General features: G+C 30.3%; 1 protein-coding gene across 1 annotated transcript in view; it reads right to left on the minus strand.

Annotated features, from left to right (window-relative positions):
* Positions 1 to 1,418: 1,418 nt before the first annotated feature.
* Positions 1,419 to 21,983, minus strand: part of LOC107452062 (nose resistant to fluoxetine protein 6) — a 57,997-nt gene continuing 37,432 nt past the window's right edge. The window contains exons 6-15 of the mRNA XM_016068353.4: positions 15,557 to 15,733; positions 15,384 to 15,477; positions 13,941 to 14,033; positions 12,472 to 12,637; positions 11,052 to 11,131; positions 9,183 to 9,305; positions 7,923 to 8,043; positions 5,899 to 6,085; positions 4,922 to 5,064; positions 1,419 to 1,763 (exon numbers count right to left, since the gene is read on the minus strand). Of these exons, the coding sequence (XP_015923839.3) occupies positions 1,506 to 1,763; positions 4,922 to 5,064; positions 5,899 to 6,085; positions 7,923 to 8,043; positions 9,183 to 9,305; positions 11,052 to 11,131; positions 12,472 to 12,637; positions 13,941 to 14,033; positions 15,384 to 15,477; positions 15,557 to 15,733 (1,442 nt within the window). The 3' untranslated portion in view covers positions 1,419 to 1,505. The remainder of the gene's footprint in view (positions 1,764 to 4,921; positions 5,065 to 5,898; positions 6,086 to 7,922; positions 8,044 to 9,182; positions 9,306 to 11,051; positions 11,132 to 12,471; positions 12,638 to 13,940; positions 14,034 to 15,383; positions 15,478 to 15,556; positions 15,734 to 21,983) is intronic.

Genomic DNA, 21,983 nt, shown 5'->3' on the forward strand with positions numbered 1-21,983 from the left:
ATTATTAAGGCGAAACAGAATATTTTTTTAATTTCTTTGAAATAAATTATCTAATTACTTTTTTTTATCTCAATAAGTATTTTAACTTAAAAAGCAATTCAATTTCTCTATCATTTTTTTAAACAAAACTATGTAGCAAACAAAAAATAAATGTTAACGATTAAAAAAAATTTTTTTTGAATCATTGCTAAACTAAATAAGCAGTTATTTTTTTATTATATATATTTAAAAAAAATTTTTTTTTTAAAAAGTATTAAAGATTAAAATTTTGTTTTAAATAATTGCTAAATTAAATGTGCAGTTATTTTTTAATTATATACACTTTAAATAAAAAACAAAATGTTTTTTAATATTCAGAAATGATGAAAATTAAAAACTGTCATCAACTGGAATTGAAAGGCGACTTCTTCGTTCGAAAAAAGATCTCTAAACCACTCAGCAACAAATACATACTTGCCTTAGGGATTTTTTAATAATAGATTAATTAAAACTTAGAGATGTCCTATTTTGACCCAGTGTTTGCAGTTGTAGTAAATTCGATTCTATGTTTTCCACCAGGTTCTTTAATTTTAGTTTAATTTCAATTGAAGAAGAGTTTTACACGTGTATATTTCATAAGAGCAGATAGTAACTTAAAAAAAAAGTAGCGGATTCAAGAGAAAATACGTTTTCGTATCGGATTTCGCTACGTAAATTATCGTCTGCATTTAATTTTTTGAAGGTGAAGCCTCTGAACCATTGAGTCCTAGGGTGCAAAAAGCCAATTATCAAAAATCAAGTTATTAAGGTAGGTCGTTTTTTCTTTTCTTTTTTTTTTAATTTTATTTTTTTTAAAATTTTATTTTTATTTATTTATTTATTTATTTCTGCACACAGTACTTCATTTCATACTGTACAATTTTGCCAAACTCGTAGCTTTATACCCTATTTTTAAAAGTTTGACTTAATAAAAATATTTATTAAAAATGCACAAAATAAAACGACAAATAAATAAATAAATTATAGAAATGTAATAAATAAAAATACCGCCATAGGGTAAAAACAAAAATATATCCTTTAAATCGAAATTTAAAATAAATCGCCAAAGTTGTGTTGCTTAGAAATAACACTTACGAAATAACACTTACGAAATAACACTTCGCAGTCAGGCGTACTAACCGCTCGGCCACCTGGCCGAGCGGTTAGTGCGCGCTGAATGCGAAGCCAATGGCAGCGGGTTCAAATCCTGCTCTGGCACGGATGTTTCTCTCTTGTGTTGTCCTCTGTTGTGTGTGATGTGTGAATGTGACCCACCCTATGAACGGGTTTGTGGCAGTGTGGCATGGGTAATGTTGATCACCTCCGGATAAATTATAAATTTTAAATCCGTTTCTCAGTGAAAATGTTAAAAAAATCAATTTAATGTGGTAACAAAAGTAAAATGCATAGAAATTTTTATTTGTACTCATGTTAAAGTTATAAAATCAGCAGAGCAAGAAGCTCAGTACATTCTAGTATAGGGTAATCTAAACTTCATCAAAGGCTTTATTTTCCATACTGTATTCGTATTTAATATCTTTGAAATCTTTCAGATCCGTTGTGGCATCTGTTTTTGATAAGCCGTTCATGTTACTTTCACAAGTGTCTGAAACAATCACTATAGTCTGCCCAGCAAATGATTCTTGAAGTATTTTTTCAATAGCCAATAAGGGAGATTCTATGAGTAAATTGCAGCCAACAGCTAAAAGTCCAGCCATTAGGAGGAGGCCAAAATAAACAATAACCTTTAAAAAAAAAAGTGAATATTTATTAGTTTTGATTCACAGGTGATTGAAATGGTTATAATAACGTTATTAAAGAACAATTTTTAAGGATCAACAGACTTTACGAAGCATTAATTTTCTATCGAAATAAGTTTTGTTTTTTATTTATCCTTAACCATACTGCTCTTACTAGCTCATAATATCCTAACTAACTATAAATAAGTTCCGTTTCTAATATATAACGTAATAATCTGCACACTAGATTGAAACAAGTTTAGTCTGTGAAGTAAGATTAATTTATAATTTGTGCATGTCCATAATAATAAAATTGATAGTCCATAATGTCATTATACTGACTCTAAAAAAATTCATCATTTGTTCGTATCCATGATTATATACTTACTAGCTTATAATGTTTATAATCGTGGGTGTCCGTACATACCGTTTAAACGTATCTTTAGAACTTTAATCAAAAAGGAAACAGAAAATGGCTTGACAGTTGTAAATGTATTGTGGCGGTAATTGGGTTTAGGGTAATATCTGCGTATGGGGTATATTCTGGTCTTGCCCGAAGAAATCTTCATGTGCTTGAAGTGGCCCGTACCGTTTGAGTTTGGCAACTGCATTTACGTCATCAGAGGTGATGGTGGGGGTCTGATAAAAGTTTCGGGCTTCTCTAGCAAAGACGTTTGAGCACCCATTTCCTCATGGACAGGGATCCATTGGAGGGTGCAAGGCTTTTTTTATATGTCCCTGGATGTTGCTGATGCTCTGGGTGGGTTAAATTTGTTTTCCCATTGCATATGACTTCTAGTACTGATGCTAATATTTTTTTAAAAATTTCCTGAAATAGTTTTAGAGATATGGTGATGTACAAAAAGTACGATTAACACTAATAAGCTCGAGTTTTCTAGTTACACTGTTTGGAATACATTTTCATTTGTTACCCATTATAATTTAAACCAAAAATATGAATCCGTCTTAAAAATATATTTGTTTTTAGTTAAGATGCATTTTTCTCCGCTATAACGAAACCTATTTAACTTTTATTATGGATAGTTATTTTAATTTAAATTACATATCTAGAATAGGCTGTTTGTATCTACATATTTTAGACTGAATTACATAGCTCTGTACTTCCTGAAATGCAGAAGTGTCTAGAACAGAAATGGTTGAACAACTAGTTTCCAAATCGGAATTGGTGAAATTATGAAGTATTTGTAAGGTGATAAATAAAATAAAGTGCAATAGCTTTTGACGCCATTGATAAATGTGAATGCTAATTTTAACAGTAAGTTATAATTTCGGGAAATAATGGAGAATGATGGAAATGTGGTTACAAAAGTGTATTTTTTTTGAAGTGCGAGGCAGGAATTTTAAAAACAGCAGTAATATTTTTCTTCTGTTGGGAAGAAGATAACTTTAACCAATGATCCTACCCACATTACTTCATAAAAGTAAGGGGTTCATTTTTTGCTATTCTTTTTATTTATAGCAGAAATAAATTAAAATATCTTTCATTAAAATTTTTGTACAATAGTACTCAGTTAAACAGAAGAAGTATGTATTTTCCTGATAAAAATTCTGCCGTAGCAGCGGAAGGTTTGTAAATTTCAACTCTTTATAAACATAAAATTTTTAATATTAGTACAATTTAATGTTAGGATTTTGATGGCCACTTGGAAATTTGTCATAATACTAGATTTATCATAATATACTGTATTCGTTATAGCGAGCTTTTATTGTATGTTTTCACATGTCTTCATTATTTTTCTATAGCCCGCGGCGTTCAATTAGCTCCATTTAAGATCTGAGTCTTGAATCATTGAGATAGCACCATACTGTGTAAGAATTCGATCTTTATATTAAAAAACATTTAAAATATTTTGTTTGAATTTTTTCCATTTTTATTTTTTCAAAAATTGAATTTTTGGTTAGCTCTACTAGACAATGCAAGAGTTTTGTCTTCCTATGTAGATATTTCATCGAAATCACAAGAACGATGTGTTCGCAACGATTTGTCGAGTTGAGGCAGCGTCGAATTGGGCCCCCGACGAATTGTATTCACATCGAATTGTGCTTGAGATGAATTAGGCTCATGAGTAATTGTTGCCGCGATAAATTGTGCATACGAATTTCTGCCGAATTCGTACGCACTGCTCCTGTACGAATTGTGCCCAGGACGAACTGTCATCACGATGAATTCAGCGCGAGATATAACGCGACAACTTTTGCGACTCCACAGTTCATTGATTGAGCAACAGATTTACCTTTCCTGTCTTTTATCCTACTGATGAAGGTGTATCATTGCGAAACCATGAAACGATTACCATTGTTTTAATAAAAAATTCTATCATTTGTAATTTAAAACGTTGTTTTAATGAATTTTAATATATGTGGCTGGGTGGCGCAGTTGGTTTGTCGTTGGCCTTCAGAGCCCAAATCTGCGGGTTCGATCCCCGGCCCAGACGCCAGATTTTCGGGATGCAGAAAATCCTCAGCAGCCATGTCGTATGATTATGCGGCATGTAAAAGATCCCTGGAGTGCCTTATTGGCTCTTGGCATTTCCGGCAAAATTAAATTCCTAGTGCACTTTAGCATCCAAATAGAGCCTCGGTGCTGCCATCTAGTGTGATAGAAACTAGACGTCCAAATTAACATGACCAACGGTATCTCACCCATTGTGGTGGTCCTGAAAGAGTGGATACCACCTCTGGAGAACGCACTTGGTCTGCTCATTGGCAAGACCAATTGTGCAGCTCATTGGAAATAAAAAAAAAGAATTTTAATATTATCACGAAGATTCATTCTTGTAACTTTTGCTATTGTAATTTGTCAGATTGCGATAGCATTCTTATTTTTTTCCTCCCTTAAAAATTTATGACCTCCAATGCTTTTTCGCTTTCATTTTTGATGGAAATTTTAAAAATACTTATTAAGGTTGATATTTAAGGAATATCCAGTTTATTGACTAACTCATAATATTAACTTTAAATAAGTTACAGTTTACACATATCCATATTTATGAACTTACTAGATCATAATATGTTAACTCGCATTAAGATTCATTTATAATTTATTCAAATCCATATTTATGAGCGTACTAGCTCATAATCTCCTTACTTATTTGAAAAAAGATTAATTTATAATTTATACATATCCATAATTGTGAACTTACTAGCTCATAGTGTGTGTACTCGTGCGGTGACTTGAAAACACCAGTTAACAGTAATTGTAAAGTAGGTTGAATAAGGTATATGAGGAGTGTAAGTTTTGCTAAAGGTACCCATGGAGACCACGACAAAAATGCATTGATATAACCTGTAAAAAAATTCAACAATAATTAGAAACAAAATAATTTGTTTTCGTTTCATATGAGTTTTCGATCGTATGATTAACAAATTTCCGATTCTATTTTTCGAAGAAGTAAATAAATAAATAAAAATAATAAATAAAGTAACAAACAAATAAAAAAATTTTTTCACCTTTATGCTTTGGTTTTAAGTTTAACTTTATTATTGTCTATTTTTAAATGAAGCACTTTTTTTACTTTTAATTTCTCATTAGTTAGGAAAGTTTATTGCTTAAGTATAACTATGAGCTGCTGCAATTAATTACTTTTTCAGTATTTCAGAATTTCGTTATTTTTCAAAATTTAAAAACAAATCTTAGGTCACACCATATTTTTTTAATTTTTAAAAAAAAAAAACTTCAAGTAGATTTTTTTCGGATAACTCTTTACCATTGATTTCAAAACATTCAAATAGGTAATTTTTATAGCTTTTAATTTTAGAATAATTTGCAAAATCTTTAAGTAGATATTTTTACTGCAGTTTTTAACTATTCCACAGTTTACAAAAATTTGATGTAGATAATTTTTAAACTCTACCTCAGTTTTCAAAAATTTTAAGCAGATTATGTTTTCGAAAGTTGACATGGTAATTTTTTACATGTGCGAAAACAAATTGCGTTTGGCGATATAAGTTATAAAACATTTTAAAAGCATTTCATATATATTGGTATAAATTATAAAATAAAACGTAAAATAAGTTATTGTGCAATTTTTTGCAAATTTATAGTTTGGTATAAACGAAATTTAAAATAAATTATCTTTTTATTATAAATTAATAATTTGGTATGTAGGAAAGCATTAACCTCCTCGGCCAGTGCAACAACAGAAAGTCATCCAGGCAACTGCTAAAACCCATGTATTCCTGTAAAGTCCTCCGTAAATTGCAAGCTCTAAATCACTAGGTTCACCGTAATATAGTCTTATTGAATTGTAGAACATGGTAAACCAAGCGAAAAACACAGCGACAAACCATCCTAGTATTTGGAATTTCTGAAAAAAATAATTTATAATATATTAAATATTTATACAAGACAATGCAACAAATACTCTTTTAATTTCATTGCATAAACATTTTCTCTAGATCCAGTTTTTAACTCGAATTTAAGTTTAAAACTAAGTGCGGTAAGTTTAATGTGGTAATTAAAAAATATTTAGAATGAAATAAATCTAAATTACAAATCTTAGATAAAATAAGTACAGTTCTACTTTTTTAAGACAATGACTGTGCTTTCGTATTTTATTAATGATGACGTTAAGCTAACAGTTTAGTTAGGATGTCTCAAAAATATCAGCGCGATATAACTACTCGGACAAGAGGGGCTCTCGACGTTTGTTATCATTTTTAAGGATTCATAAAACGAAGAGAAATATATTAGAGAAGAAATTGAAGTTAAATGCATACATTTTGAAATCAATGTTCATATAAGGGGGCTCCCAATTCCTTCTAAGCCCAAGACCACAATTTCTCTCCTCCAATCGGAATTTTAAAATAAATGATCAAGAATTTGTTCTTTTGGTTCATGTATCCATGATAAATATCACTTTTTCAAATTTTTAATTTTGAGAAATTATTTTTAAAAAATTTAGGAATTTCGTACAAAAAATAGCAAAATTCCAGAAAATGCACATAAAGAAATTTCAAAAGATTGGTTGATTGTGATGCCTAGCTGAGTTAAATGTTGAAGCTCTTTACTTTATACAAACCTAACAGAAAAAGAAGTATTCACTTGCAACTTCACTTTGGAGTTCCATAACATCGTCAATCAAAGAATACGAAATAATTTAAGGTAAAATAACAAGGATCTAGATAATCAAACAAGACAAAAGTTTTGTGATTCTGATCATTATTATTATTGGGAATACGAAATGCCAGTTCCAAAGAGGTTAGCAGTCTGACAATTAACATAAACAAAAAGCTATAAAGGACTAAACGTCACCGGTCTTTAATCAACTCTGACTACGTTGGTAGCACTAAGGTGTTCACTGTCGCACCATCATGAGGAGTAGAGTAGGTAAAGATTTATAGCTATTTAAATAAGCAAAATTAAATGGAAGGCCGTTTCGGAGTTGGAATAGACTGTGTCTTATTCCACCACGAGTGTTCGTAATCAAATAGCTGGTAAGGATTAATCAAATTCCAAAGTTTAATAAATACCCTTACTTGTTTTATTTTTCCATCCTAAATAACGATACAATATAAATTTTTGGTACATTTGGGAGATCCTTAAGACGCGGTTCTCAGTAAAGCACTGAAATCAAGCATCACAGGCTGCTATTAGTGAGCGGTTGGGTAACTTCTTTAATCAGACTGTGAAAAGACCGTGAATTTGTGGTATCGGTCTTCGTTAAATTTTTCTAACTTAAAATGCTAGACTTCGCTCACAAGACTTCGAGTTATCAAAATGGGGAGAGCCTTCCCTTTCGCAGAGCATCAAAATTGTAATGGCATGTATTTGAATCAAAAGCCCATCATGCAATTCAAGTGCAACGTAAATCAATTACTACTACTACTACGTTGATAAATTTATGTTTATTTGCTTAATTAACGTTTTCTAGCTGAGTCAGCAGCAAATATGTTGAACTGAATTGAATGTGGAGTTCAATGGCGCAAAGTCCAAAGATGAAACAGTAATTGGGTTACATTAAGGCTCCTATACTATCAGTCAGTCGGTCTAATTCAGGGGCTCTAGGTTACATCAGCTATGATAATGATTAATGGTGAAACGTATGTCGGTATGCTTTTAACGTGTGGATGAAGGTAAACGAAGGATAGGTTGATCGGAGCTCTATTATACTTCAAATGAAAATTAAAAAGAGGAAAGCTTACCTGAGGTATTTTGACATCCGGCTTCACTACTAAAATGTAACCAACTAGAAAACCAATAAAGTAAGCTCCAGCATGGCTTAAAGGATTAGCATAGGTTTTCAGGTACGCCTCATCGAGCAGGCTGAAATTTCGATTTTTCACGTATTTAATGAATCCAAATTCTGTATTGAAATAAATATTTATGGACAAAATACATGTTTTAAGATTATGAATGTAGGGTGCTTTATGATTGTAGCTGTTGAAATATATTTTTTGAATTAACTTTTACAAGCCTTCATTACAGAATTCTTATCAGTTATTATAGTCAGCATTACCCTTCGTTACATTCGTCAGTATTTCGTCAGCATTTCTACCATAAGTTAGTGAGATTACCTTTCAGCTTAATTTGGCCAATACAGAAGAGTTGAGACTTGGAAAGTAAAAAATGACTGAAGATTTGAAAAATAAATTGTAGAAGAACTGATATTGATAAAAATGTATGATTTTCTGCTATCCGCCTAAGAAACAAGGTGTTTAATTACATCAAATTTCAAAACTTGCATACTAAAGTTCTTTCATAGATGGCGTTGCTAACGAAAAAATTATTTAACGATGTCCTTTTAGCATATTTGACCATTTCTACTGAAATACTTTCACGGAATATGTTAATTTTGTCCTTAGACTGGTTTAGGTTATTTTGATAAAAATTTTTTTTGATAAATATTTAAAAATTACCAAAGTGAATTATTTTTAAAATAATAATACTGGACTGAAGAAGAAGCTGAATGTTGAGGCGCCAGAAATTGTTCGTTTGTATAAGCTCCTTAGAATAATTTTTTACTCTCTATAGTGCTCATACTGAAGTTTAGTACAATAAGTGAAACTCTTTTCAAGAGTTTAGGTCTAAATTATGCGTGCATCATTTTGAGTAATTATAATTTTCTTAACAACTTTACACAAAACAGATTTCTGAGTTTTTCAAGATGATCAGTCTAAAGCCCTCAGGATGTCATGGCCTGTCTAAATTGTAGTAAAACACGTATTAATTCAGTCAATAATGACTTTGAACCAACCTTTTCATTTTACTAGTTGATTCAGAAATGGTAGTTGAATGTTAATGCTCTTGATGGGAAATAAATTATTTATTTATGTGAATAGAAGAAAATTTGTTTAAAAGACATTTCAATAATTTTTTATAAAATTCTTCTGGTTTAGTTTTTCACAATCTAAAAACACTAAAAAAAGTAGAATAATTTTAGAAATGAAAAGAATTATACATACTCTTTATCAATGTTGGTTAAACTGGCCCCCGCTGGCAGATCATAAATATAAGTCATTGTTCCAGTATAGATAACGGATACAACTACAATCAGTATATTTATGGTTATTCCAACTTTTTGTGATCTGCAATATAAACGTAACGAGTTAAGTAAAACTATAATAGTAGCTCTATAAATTTATGTTTATAATTATACAGGGTTTTCCGTGGTCACTGTCTTTAATGTATATATTTTGAATACTTGTCAAACCCAAAGTAAAATATATATATATATATATATATATATATATATATATATATATATATATATATATATATATATATATATATATATATATATATATATATATATATGATTATTTATTAATTGAAGACAATTGTACTTTACTTCGGATAATTTCTACAACGTTTAAATTTGATAATAATAATAAAATTGCCTCCCATTATAATGATTTCAAAACAACATTAAAAAAACTGCTACTTTTCGATGTAAAATTTTCAATTTTAATAGAAATACTTCTCAGTTTTCTAGATATTTTCCTCCATCTTTCTAGCTTTAATGCTTTAGAGCCACCCTATTTCACAAGAGGAAGATAAAATGCTAAATTTGGTATCGCACAGTAAAAATAGGTTTTGAAACAGACATTAAAAATCATTTTTTAGCCTGTGGCCAACTGGTAAATACCATCCTCATAGAGGCAAAAAGCTGCAACTCACTTTAACTTGCGCGTCTCAGGTTTTGGTAGGATGGGAAAAACGGGGAAGAAAATGAATTCACATATTATGGATTATTTCCATTGATTTATTAGGGATTATCCTTTAATGCTGAATAGAATAAACCAAGCCAGTAGGATTAATATTTCAGAAGTAGTGATGAAGTACTTAGTTAAAAATAGTACTTCCTTCATAATAAAGTACTATTTTTAAATTGTTCTTTGCATAAATGAAAGCCTCACTGCGTCCAAACTATGTATTCGTTCTATTGTCTCTTGTTTAGTTTCATTTAATTCAGTACAAAAATGCACAATAATATGTACTTTACAGGTTAGAACACAAACTAAGACACGAACGTAAAATGCTTAAAGAAGTCAGGTCAGAAGTAGTACTATTCATATCCTCCCAACCTTATTTATTATTTATATTCACTAAATAATAAATAAAGTTCACTATTCACCAAATTATTATTTATATTCACTGATTTTGGATTTTATTCGATTCAGCATGACAAATTACATCGGAAATCTAATATGTCTACATAACAGTATGTAAGTTTCGATATCGCGATATGGCGATAAAGTCTGTATCGGTCAGATTATTGATAACGGTCAGAAAACCATTGTACTTTAACTGCATCAGGCTTTACAAGTTCCTATCGAATTTCAACATCTCAGCTGATCAAAAAGTGATTGAAATTTTTATTGATGATAATTTCCGTTTGGCAGAATGATGATTAATTCTGCTATCTGCTGTTTGGATAAAATTAAATTTTACATCGCAAATAAGCACAGAGGCGTAGTTACAATTTGAGCTTTAAAGAGCTGAATTTGTCAATGCACTAGTGTGCTTACTATGGAATTTTGATTGACGATAAATTTTATTTGACGATAATGAGGAGATAAATTACTTTTATCGATTAGAAAAAGATTAAAACTTGCTTTACCCTTTCAGCATAGAGTTTATATTTAAAATTCAAGGATATTGCTAGTTAAAATAGCGATCAAAATTTCTATTGCAAGAATCCCTCATACACACTCACGAGTTATTGAAACCGTAATAAAAACATTTATGTGCATGTTGTACTTCTCGCGAAATGGGTTGAAGAATATTAAGAGTTTTTTGGAAAGGACTAAATTTTACAAAAAATTACGAACCTCGTAAGTGGAATCAGAACCAATAATGTCGAGAGATAAAGTTGAAATTCAATTGACACGTACCAAGTGTGCACCATACACTAAAATTACATGAAAAAGTTTATTCACTAAATGTTTGGAATGAATCAGCTAAGAAATCTTTACATATTTTGTATATCGAAATATATTGTAAAAATGAATTCTTATTATCAGATTTCTTTCATTTTATTGCTTCGAAGGCACGTGTAATAGGAAAAATAATGCTAATTAATTATATAATACTAGTTAATTTAAATAAAGTAACACATGGATCATAAAAGTATGTTTTGTTTCAAATGAGAAGGCATAATAATTAATAAAATATGATTTAGCTGCTACACTCTAACAAAATGCCAAACCCAAATTACCGTCAGTGACCGGCAAAAAGTGCTTCAGTCAATGACCGTGTCTTTAAAGCTTTTTTGTCATAAAAATACCATCTGCCCGTAGATTTTTCTATCAAAATGTATTGCCAATGCCTGTAAATTATCATTGTGCTCCAAACACTATGCTCAGTTTGAGCTCTGACGTTATTTCATACTCATGCGATTTGTTAGTCGAATCAGGGTGAAGTAGTGCACAGTTGCCATGAGTTGAGGTGCGAGAGAGACCCAAGAGACGAATAGATGAAGTGATTTGATGTTATTAAATTTTTTAAAAATGCCTCATTTGGTGAGACTTTTTCTCCTAGTTGGACACCATTAAAATAAAAAAATAATTCTCAACTTTGGAAAACTTTTATGAACTCTACAGATAATAAAGCGTTGAAGTAACTCTTCAAATGTCAACAAACTGGATCACAGATATTTCTTCAGAAAACTGTGGCCTTTTTTCACAATATATCTACATTTTCTTCATTTGCGTCATTTAAATGATGAGCAAAGGTAACGCTTGCTAAAGATAGATAAAAGTGAACTAACAAGTGTGAACAACTATTAAAAACTCACAATACTTATGTAATTAGCATATTATTTGCTAAAAGAAAAGGTCATGCTGTGGCAGACATCGGAAAGCAGCCTTAATAACTTCTACATCTTTAAACCTTGTTCCTTTAGCAATGTTTTTGGTTTCGGATGTTATTTACCATACTCTTCGGACGAATATTCTGCAGACAATTTGTGTTTCCAAAACTACAGGTTATCAGGAAAGATTGTTGAAGGATATTGAAGTCATCAAGAACCTCAGAATAGAAGAGCATTTCGAGAAGAGTTGCTTCGGAAAATTTTACAGCCGAATGCAGAAATGCATTACTATCTAAATTCTGTTATTTCGAAGCATATCAAATGAACTCGTTACTTACATAATATTTTCAGAGGTACATAATATATCAGCCCTGAAAATTAGTAGTCGCATTTGTTATGCATAACAGAAAGCTTTGAGTAGGATTTTTAATGATACTTACGATTTCATTATAACTGAAAAAGTTGTTAATAAATAAGACATTCCGCCACCAATAATTAGCGCAGTTGTTGACGCTAAAATTCATAGCATCTTTGAAATACGGACCAGAACCCATCAGGGATACTGGCTGGGTCACCAGTAAAACAAAATAATATACAGGAGCTAATCTGAAAAAAAAAAAAAAACATTAAGTCTCATTTATTCTCAAAATTCAATACTACGACAAAATTATTCAAAAAATGCAAATATGAAATAGCAAGTATGCAAAATTTGTACATTTTTGTATATTTGGACTGTAAAAAATAGCTGTGTCTTCTGCAGAAAAATAGAATTTTTTTACAGGAAAAAAAAATTTTTTAAGATAAGTGCAAATTTTTTCTGTTTGTGATCGTCAACCACACGCTTTAAAAATATTCCTTTCCTTTTTTTGGCAACTTTTTCATTATATTTGACGATTTAAAGCGTTTTTTTTAATAAAACACTTTCCCTCTGCTTTTCAGCCGAATCATAAACGAAACTACCGATTCAAGGTAAAACTTTTGCTATGCAATTCTACTCACCGTAAGATAATTTTATCTTTTTTTATAAAATCATTTTACGATTATTTTTCTCCTTCTTTTCAGATATTATTTTATGGTTTCAAACATCATATAAATAAAAACGTGATTCGATTTCATCATTGTTGATCTGATATTCTACCCGATTATAATCGTACTATGATCTTTAGGTATAATTTTTTGCTAAGTTATATTTCCAGACATTTTTATAAGGGTGGACCACTGCTGTTTAAAACGTTTTTACACTCAAATATGGTTTTAATAGGTAAGACTTTTAAGATAAAGAAAGTTAAAGAATTTTCTTCATAATCGAACACTAGAGCTGCAGTGGCTCAGGGGACAGAGCGCGCTCTTCCCCAGTGAGGTGAACAGGGTTCGTATCCAGCATTGACTGGGCATGTGAATCATATGACTTTCGGGGCATAACGCTGTTATATTTAAAATAGCAGAGTTCTTCTTTGATAAAATAACTGTATTTATCTGTCAAAAAAAACAGGTGCGGTTTTTGAATAATATTATTTTTCTGTGAAATAAAAGGTTTTATTCTGGCATACCAGCTTTTCACGAAATTTAACAGTTTTTCTTTAGTATTGTGGTTATTTACAGCTATAGAACGAAAAATAATAATAAATGCTAGCTATAGCAATGATTTATATTTTATATATTCTTAATTTGCTAAAAAAATAAATTGAATATCTTATAAATCTTTTTTTTATAATTATATAAAATTTTTTTATCATTATCTAAATTATTTTAAATAATTATATCAAATTATTACAAATTATTAACAGTATTTTTTAATTCGATTGTATGTTTCCATTAAATATCATATCATATCATGACGATCATCATGATGGCGATCATCTATTAATGTTTTTAGTGTTTTGAACAAAATGTTTGCAACTAATCTTACCTCCATAATCTGTAAAAAATGAAGTATAATATGTTCAGTTTTTTATAATCCATCTTTATAGTCTTCAGTGTTATGTAGCACACAAGGAGTCCTCTATAAATATATATATTATGAGAAGTTGAGGCATTTGTTTATAAAATAAAAATTAAATTATTTTACATTTTCTTAAAAAAGTTATATTCTATCCGAAAATATCAAGAATCACATTTTTAAAGCATTTAAATTTCAGAAAATAGCTAGTATTAAACATTATTACTTTTTTTACCTATCTTTTGAGCCAACATGGTACTCTCTTAGAAAAGTATATCAAATTTCATATCATAATATTTGTATATCTTGAATCCTAATATGATACAATTTCTTTTTTATTTGAAATCTTAGTCAGGTGATAAATTGAATCATGCTTTCGTTTTAGTTGAACCGTAATGTTGAGCAAATGCTAAACTAATATTGATTTGCACGATATAATGGTAAAATTTGGTTCTGTGCAATGATTGCAGCAAAGTTGAACGATGTTAAAGTATATCATGCTCTGAAATTTTCAGAGCTGTGGTAAAATGGAGAATTGGTTTCAGTTTTTAACTAAATAAAATTTAATTACGCTTCAACCATTTTCATTCTAAAATTACGCTAAAATAACAAGCAGCAGTCTGTCTAATCAGTTAACCGTAAAGTTTACGGTGAAGGACATTTTTTACCTTTATGATTTTCAAACCATTTACAAATAGTATGGTTAAAAAAACATCAATACAAAACTAGACTACTTTTTAGCTATTCACAAATAGCGTAGATTTTAAACCGTAAAAAATTAGCTGGAAATTGGAGCTACGTTTTTCGTTAGGTAATGGGCACTGGATTTAGGTTGTGGTGGAGTTGTGTTTTATCAAATGAACCAAGGAATACAGTTTAATTAGTTTATCTGGTTGTTCCATTAATCGAAAGAGATGGTAAATACTAGAATTTTTTGTGTTAAGCAGCTTTATGGTGATGCCATCTATGCGAGAATATTGGATTTTAATAGTCCAGAGCTACAAATGGAGGAAATATTAGGATGTCAACGTTGGGACTTGAACCCCTGTTCTGTCGGTCACAATAGATTGATAGTTTAGCCTTCTAGGCAATAATATGTATCCAAGGAAGTGACTTCATTATTAAGAAGGCCTAGTTGGTATGATAAAATTCTGGTTTATTAACCGTAGTAGGGGGAATCAGTTAATAAACGATTTATCTTACAGTTAGCAGCTTGAATACCATCTTAGTTAAGGTTGTTTGACTGTTTTGTTTGAATTTTATAAAATAACAATTAAATAAATTGTTGTTTAAGCAATTTTCTGAGAAATTTCTTACAGTGTTCAAGTTTTGATTAGGCTTAATTAAAAAACTTATCTTTGAAATTTTTAAATAAATATTTCTTAAATAAGTAGACAATAAAATTGTACCTACGTAATGCAGTAAAATGTGTCCACTACAACATGAGTATTCATTATCATATAGTTCATCGGCTCCTTCATCTTTTCATTGATATCAAAGAGTCTTTCTGGAATCAAAACTGACTAATTACTTTCTACGCTCAAAGTAATAATTCATAAAAAGGACTTCTTTCGATGTTTACTTACGGTAAGCATGGAGTAGAAAATAAGGATACATGTAGCTATGGACCATCACAACCAAAGTGATGCTAAGAAACTTTATACCATGAAGGCATTTTAAACTTTGATTTGAAGTTTTAGTGCTAAATAAATGTTTGGCATTAGTTGTCAAGGAGAAGCACAGAAATATTCTCATCCAACTATCTGAAAAGACATTAAAAAAGCACTGGTATTAAAAGAACATTTGAGAGTATGGAATATTGTGCACTGTTAGAATTTTCACTCTGAAATTACGGTAAAATGACGGTCACCAGCAGTCTGTCCATTCAGTTAACCATAAAATTTACGGTAAGGAACATTTTTGTTAACTTCACCGTTTTGAAATCATTTGCAGCTAGTATAGTCAAAAAATCATAAACGCAAAATTATACGGTGTTTTAACCATTTACTACTAGCATAGTTTCAAAACCGTAAAAAAAGAAGAAATTTAACTGGACATGAGAGAGAAGCTTTTCATTAGGTAAAAGCCATTAGAGTTAGGTTTTTGAATGAGTTGTGTTTTATCAAATGAGCCGTGGTGTTAAATACGGTGATATGATCTCAGATCTCGGGGTTTCAATCATAACAAACGACTTTTAACATAATATATATTTAATAACAAAAAGGATGATGATAATGGTACAGTGTCGTGGAGGAAACTGATTAGAAACTAATGATTTTACATTACTGCGCAGAGCGCCATCTATTGAGCTTTAGAAATTATAATTAATAAGGAGAAATATTATTAACACACTTCCCCCCGATGAACTCTTAGTTCATAACAATTTAGTCATTTCATATATTAATCAAAGTTATTTTTCTCAAATGTTAGGTACCAATTATTCGGAAAAAATAATAAAGTGGCAATCTCGAATCGCACGATTTTTGAAAGAAAGCAATAAAGAAAGTAGAGGAGGAGAAGAATCATTTAACAGCGCACAATCTAAATTTGTTCCAGAAATAAGTAATGCAGTTAAACTCCCAAAACTAAGCATAAACAAATTTTACGGAGAAACAACATTATGGCTTGAATTTTGGAATCAATTTGAAATCGCGATCCATGAAAACGAAAGTTTAACTGAGGTACAAAAATTTACTTATTTAAAAAGCTTACTGGGTGGAATTGCATTAAATGCTATTAAAGGGTTTGCTTTGGCTAAAGAAAATTATATGAAAAGTATAGAATTGTTAAAAGATAGATTTGGGCGTGAAGATTTAGTGATTAATAGTCATATGAATCGTCTATTAAATCTTGATCCCGTAAAAAATTCTAGTGATATTAGAGCATTACGGAATTTATATGATAATTTAGAAGTAAACATTAGATCTTTAGAAAGCTTAAATGTAGTCTCTGGAACATATGGACACTTATTATGCCCTATATTATTAAAACTAATACCAGAAGATTTAACTTTAGAATACAACCGCAAACGAAAATCAAAATCAGAATTTAATGTTTCGGAATTAATTCAATTTATTAAGGAAGAAATTCAAGTTCGCGAATCATCTACATTATTCCATGATAATGTTAAGAAAAATAAACACTATAACTATTATAATCCCAGGGAAGTAATAAATAACAAAAAACAGTTCAGATCGAATATTCCCACAGCTTTAGCATTGGCTACTAATGTAAAATTTAATTGTGTATTTTGTAAATCAGAACATGATTCATTTATTTGTGAAAAAATGTCGGTTTCTGAAAAAAGAGATAGATTAATGCGAGAAGGTCGTTGCTTTAAATGTTTCCGAAAATCACATTTAAGTTCACAATGTAGGAGTAAAATTAGTCCTTGTAAGAAATGTAATAGTAAATCTCATCACGAAATAATTTGTTTTGGAATTCCGAAAACTCAAAACGAAAGTTCGCAAGAAACCGCAGAGAAAAATACAGTCGTAGCCAGCATTTCTCATGTCGAAGAGGGACAAAAGGGGGAATTTCAATCAGTGATTTTACAAACATGTGTTGCGGAATTGCATTCAGCAGACAAAACGCAGGAGATAAATATTTTATTTGATTCCGCATCAATGAGGTCATTCATTACTAGAGAATTAGCTCAAAGGCTTAATCTCCCGATAAATAGAAAGGAAAATTTATTAGTTTATACTTTTGGAAGCCGTGAACCGCAAGAAAAAACATTTGATATAGTAAAGGCGAGTATAAGCAATAAAAAATATTCTACTCGAAGGTCAGAGTTCGAATTATTGGTTTCAAGTACCATAACACGTGCTTCTTTCCCACCGCATAATAATAAAATAAAGTTGCTGCTTGAGGATTTTGCGCTTACTGATTTATGTCTTTCGAAAGGAATAAATTCCATTGATATATTAATTGGAGCAGGTTATTATTGGAAACTCCACACTGGGTACATAAAGGAGTTGACTAAAGATTTGTTTTATGTCGAAACATTACTCGGCGGAAGCGTAACTGGGATTACTCATTCAGATATAAAAAAATGACTCTATCATTGAAAATTTGTGTTATTGTAAGGAAAAATTTAATTGTGAGGAATTAACTAGTGAAAATAATTCTTGTGATGATATAAATTTACAGTTACGGAAATTTTGGGATATTGAAAGCTTAGGCATAAATGATAAAATTCAGAATACACCTTTAGAGCAAGAAACTTTAAAACAGTTTGAACAAAATATAAAATTTCAGGATGGCAGATACGTAGTTAAATTACCATTTGAATATGAGGTAAACATTTCTGACAATTTTAATTTATCTAAAAGAAGGTTAATTAGTTTAACATCGCGTTTTAATAAAAATCCTTCTTTGCATGATAATTATGCTAGTATTTTTAAAGAACAATTATCGGAAGGAATAATAGAACCTGTTAATGATAAATCAATAGTTCCAAATATGGTTTATTACTTACCTCACTATCCAGTAATTAGAAATGATAAACAAACTACAAAGTTACGGATAGTTTTTGATGCTTCGGCTAAAGAAAAAAATTGCTACTCTCTAAATGATAACTTATTATCGGGTCCCAATCTAAACCCTAATCTTTTAATTTTACTATTAAAATTTCGCGAGTCTAAGATAGGAATAATTGCTGATTGTGAAAAGGCTTTCCTACAATTGTTAATTGATGAACATGATAAGGACTATCTTAGATTTCTTTGGTCAGAGCAATTCCCTCCCAAGAAAATTGAGGTTTTTCGAAATAGAACCGTAACTTTCGGAGTAAAATCATCAACATTTTTACTGGCTGGAACAATAAAGTATCATATAAAAAATTATAAAGAATCTCATCCTTTGGCGTGTAAGGTTTTAAATGAAAATTTGTATGTCGACGATCTTATTACTGGTACAAATACGATTGAAGATGGACTACTATTATCCAGGGACACTAAATTAATATTAAAGGAAGCATCAATAAATCTTAGGAAGTGGAAGAGTAATTCTAAGGAGTTATGCCAAAAATGGCAAGACACAAAATTTGAAAAATATCCTAGTGAAGAAACAATACCTTTAAAAGTTTTAGGATTAATTTGGAATACTTTAAGGGATGAATTTAATTTAGATTTAAGTTCTTTAATTGATTCTTTGGAAAATGTGAAAAATGCTAAGAGAATCGTATTACGCATATCATCGAAATTATTTGATCCAATGGGATATATAACAGCATTCACGATTAGAATTAAAATTCTTCTTCAAGAAATATGGGAACAAGGCTTAGAATGGGATGAGGAATTCGGAGATATTTTAAGACTGAAATGGGAAAAATGGTATAAGGAAGTAAATGTATTAAAGGAACTTTCACTACCAAGATATTATTTTCATGAAGAAGATAGCTGTTCCGAAGTAGGGAATTATAAGATAATTATATTTTGTGACGCAAGTGAGAAGGCGTATGGAGCGATTGCATATATTCGATATGAAAGAAATCAAAATTTTTACGTAAGCTTCGTTACTTCAAAGGCACGCGTTGCACCATTGAAGAAGTTGAGTCTACCAAGATTAGAACTGGTGGCCACTCTTATAGGTTCCAGATTATTGGATACTTTAAGGAAAGTGTTTCAAATAAATAACAACTATATTCTATATTCTGACTCAACCATAGCCCTTAGTTGGATTGGAGGAAATGCAAATCAGTGGAAGACATTTATTTCAAACAGAGTAAGTGAGATCCAAACTTTAACAGATCCTTCTAATTGGAAGTACATAAAGGGAAATGATAATCCAGCTGATATCATATCAAGAGGATGCAGTGCTAACGATTTGCTCTCAAGTGCAACTATTTTTAATGGACCAACATGGTTGACATTAAGCGAAGAAAAATGGCCGAAAAATGAAGAAAATTTTAGAAGAGCAGATGCAGATGAAGAAAAGAGATCGAAATTTATTGCAGTTAATTATGCAAGTGAAAATAATGTTCACGATTCAATTTTCGATATCCACAAATTTAGTTCTATTAAGAAGGTTTTCCGAATAACAGCCTGGATTAGAAGATTTATAACAAATTTGAGACTGAAGAAAGAAGAGAGAATCAAAAATGTTTTAACTGCAGAAGAATTAGAAGAAGCTGAAAACCTTTGGTTGAGACACGTACAAGCAAAGAACTACAGTAAGGATATAGATTGCTTAAAGGAAGGACAACATTTACAGAAGTGCTCAAAAATCAGAGACTTAAATCCGTTCATTTCTGACAAAGGGATTCTACTTGTGGGTGGAAGACTGCAGCACTCCAATTTGAACTATTATGAAAAACATCCTATACTATTACCATCAAAAACTAAATTTACAGAACTGATAGTGAAAGAAGCACACGAAAAGATCCTACACTCTGGTATTTCAGACACATTAACACAGGTACGAGAGAAATTCTGGATTCCGAAAGATCGGCAATTTATTAAGTCAATAATTGGAAGATGCGTCTTATGTAAAAGATTCAATGTTCGATCAGGAAGAGAAATCATGGCTCCTCTTCCTAAGGACAGAATAGAACAGTCACCTCCATTTTCAGTTACAGGCCTGAATTTTGCTGGACCCTTATTTGTGAAAGACTCTGACAGTAAGTTTTACATCATGCTATGCACCTGTGCAGTTACACGAGCGATACACCTGGAAATTGTTTCCAGTTTAACAACTGAAGCATTTTTACTTGCTTTTCGTCGATTCATATCCAAAAGAGGACTTTGTTCTGTTATTTATTCAGACAATGCTCAAACGTTCAAGCGAGCAGAGTTTGAATTGCAGGGATGCTACTCGCAAAATATCAAATTGTCTCACCAGAAATTGCATTTCGTCTCAGTTAAAATCTCTTTTTGGCTCAGTTTGTCTCAGCTAAAATTATTTTTTTCACTCAGTTTATCTCAGCTAAAATGATTATTAATCAGTTTGATAACAATATAAAGATAATTTTCAGGATCCATAAAACCATTAATAGCATACTAGGAGTACTACAATTATACATACATTCACTATTGCTAGGATTTTAAAAAACCTGCATATGATTGATTATAAGAGTCCACAAAATTGTTTTATGGACTCTGTTGTTTTCATATATATTGCATTTATCATTTATGCCAATGAATAGTATCTGTTCCAGAATTTTACAAAGTAAATTTTAACTTTCTCATTTTTTAAAATATAATGGTGTTAACTTTCTAAAAAGAAATATCTATTTAGTTTCAGTAATTCAAAAGGGAAAATACCCATTTCATTTTGAGCTCAAATTTCATCTCAAAATATATAACTATTCAGTTACAATGAAAGGTCTACAGATTTCAATAATTAAAAGAGAAATTCAGTAATTAAATAATGAGAGTTTAAGAAAATGCAATTAACACAAAAAAAACACTCTTTGATAGAATTCAGGAGGTGCAGTGAAATTTTGAAATATTTTAGGTAGGAATTTTTCAAGAAAATTTTAGGGAGCACTTAATAGCCAAAAATTAGCATATATACATTTTTATATCAAAACAGAAATATTTAAAAACTATTATAAACAATTTAAAAAGACACATGAAAATATAATTTTCTTTCTAAAATGACTTGCATCCTTTATTAAGTATAAAAGTAAACTTTTTAGTTTATTGGCATTGACTAGTAGATTGTACTTTCTTGCATTCACAAGATTAGTTAGTTGACTATGTTCTTTTAATTTGTATAGCTAAATATACAATCATAAAATGTGATTATGAATGCACTTAGTAATTGTTTAAATGCAACAACTGTAGAAAAATATATCACATCTTTACAGTAACTAATTCAAGAAAAAACTTAATTCTACTTCTTTCTAGAATCGTGAAACTGGATTTTAAAATTGCGTGAATATGAATTGCGATATTGAATTACAAAATCGTGTGAATATGAATCACGATATTGGATTTTAAAATAGCGTGAATATGAATCGCGATTTTGGATTTTAAAATCGCGTGAATATGAATCGCGATATTGGAT

The sequence above is a fragment of the Parasteatoda tepidariorum genome, chromosome 1 (assembly GCF_982258835.1).
Source record: "Parasteatoda tepidariorum strain Cologne lab strain chromosome 1, Ptep-v5.0, whole genome shotgun sequence".
Taxonomy (NCBI): Eukaryota; Metazoa; Arthropoda; class Arachnida; order Araneae; family Theridiidae; genus Parasteatoda; species Parasteatoda tepidariorum.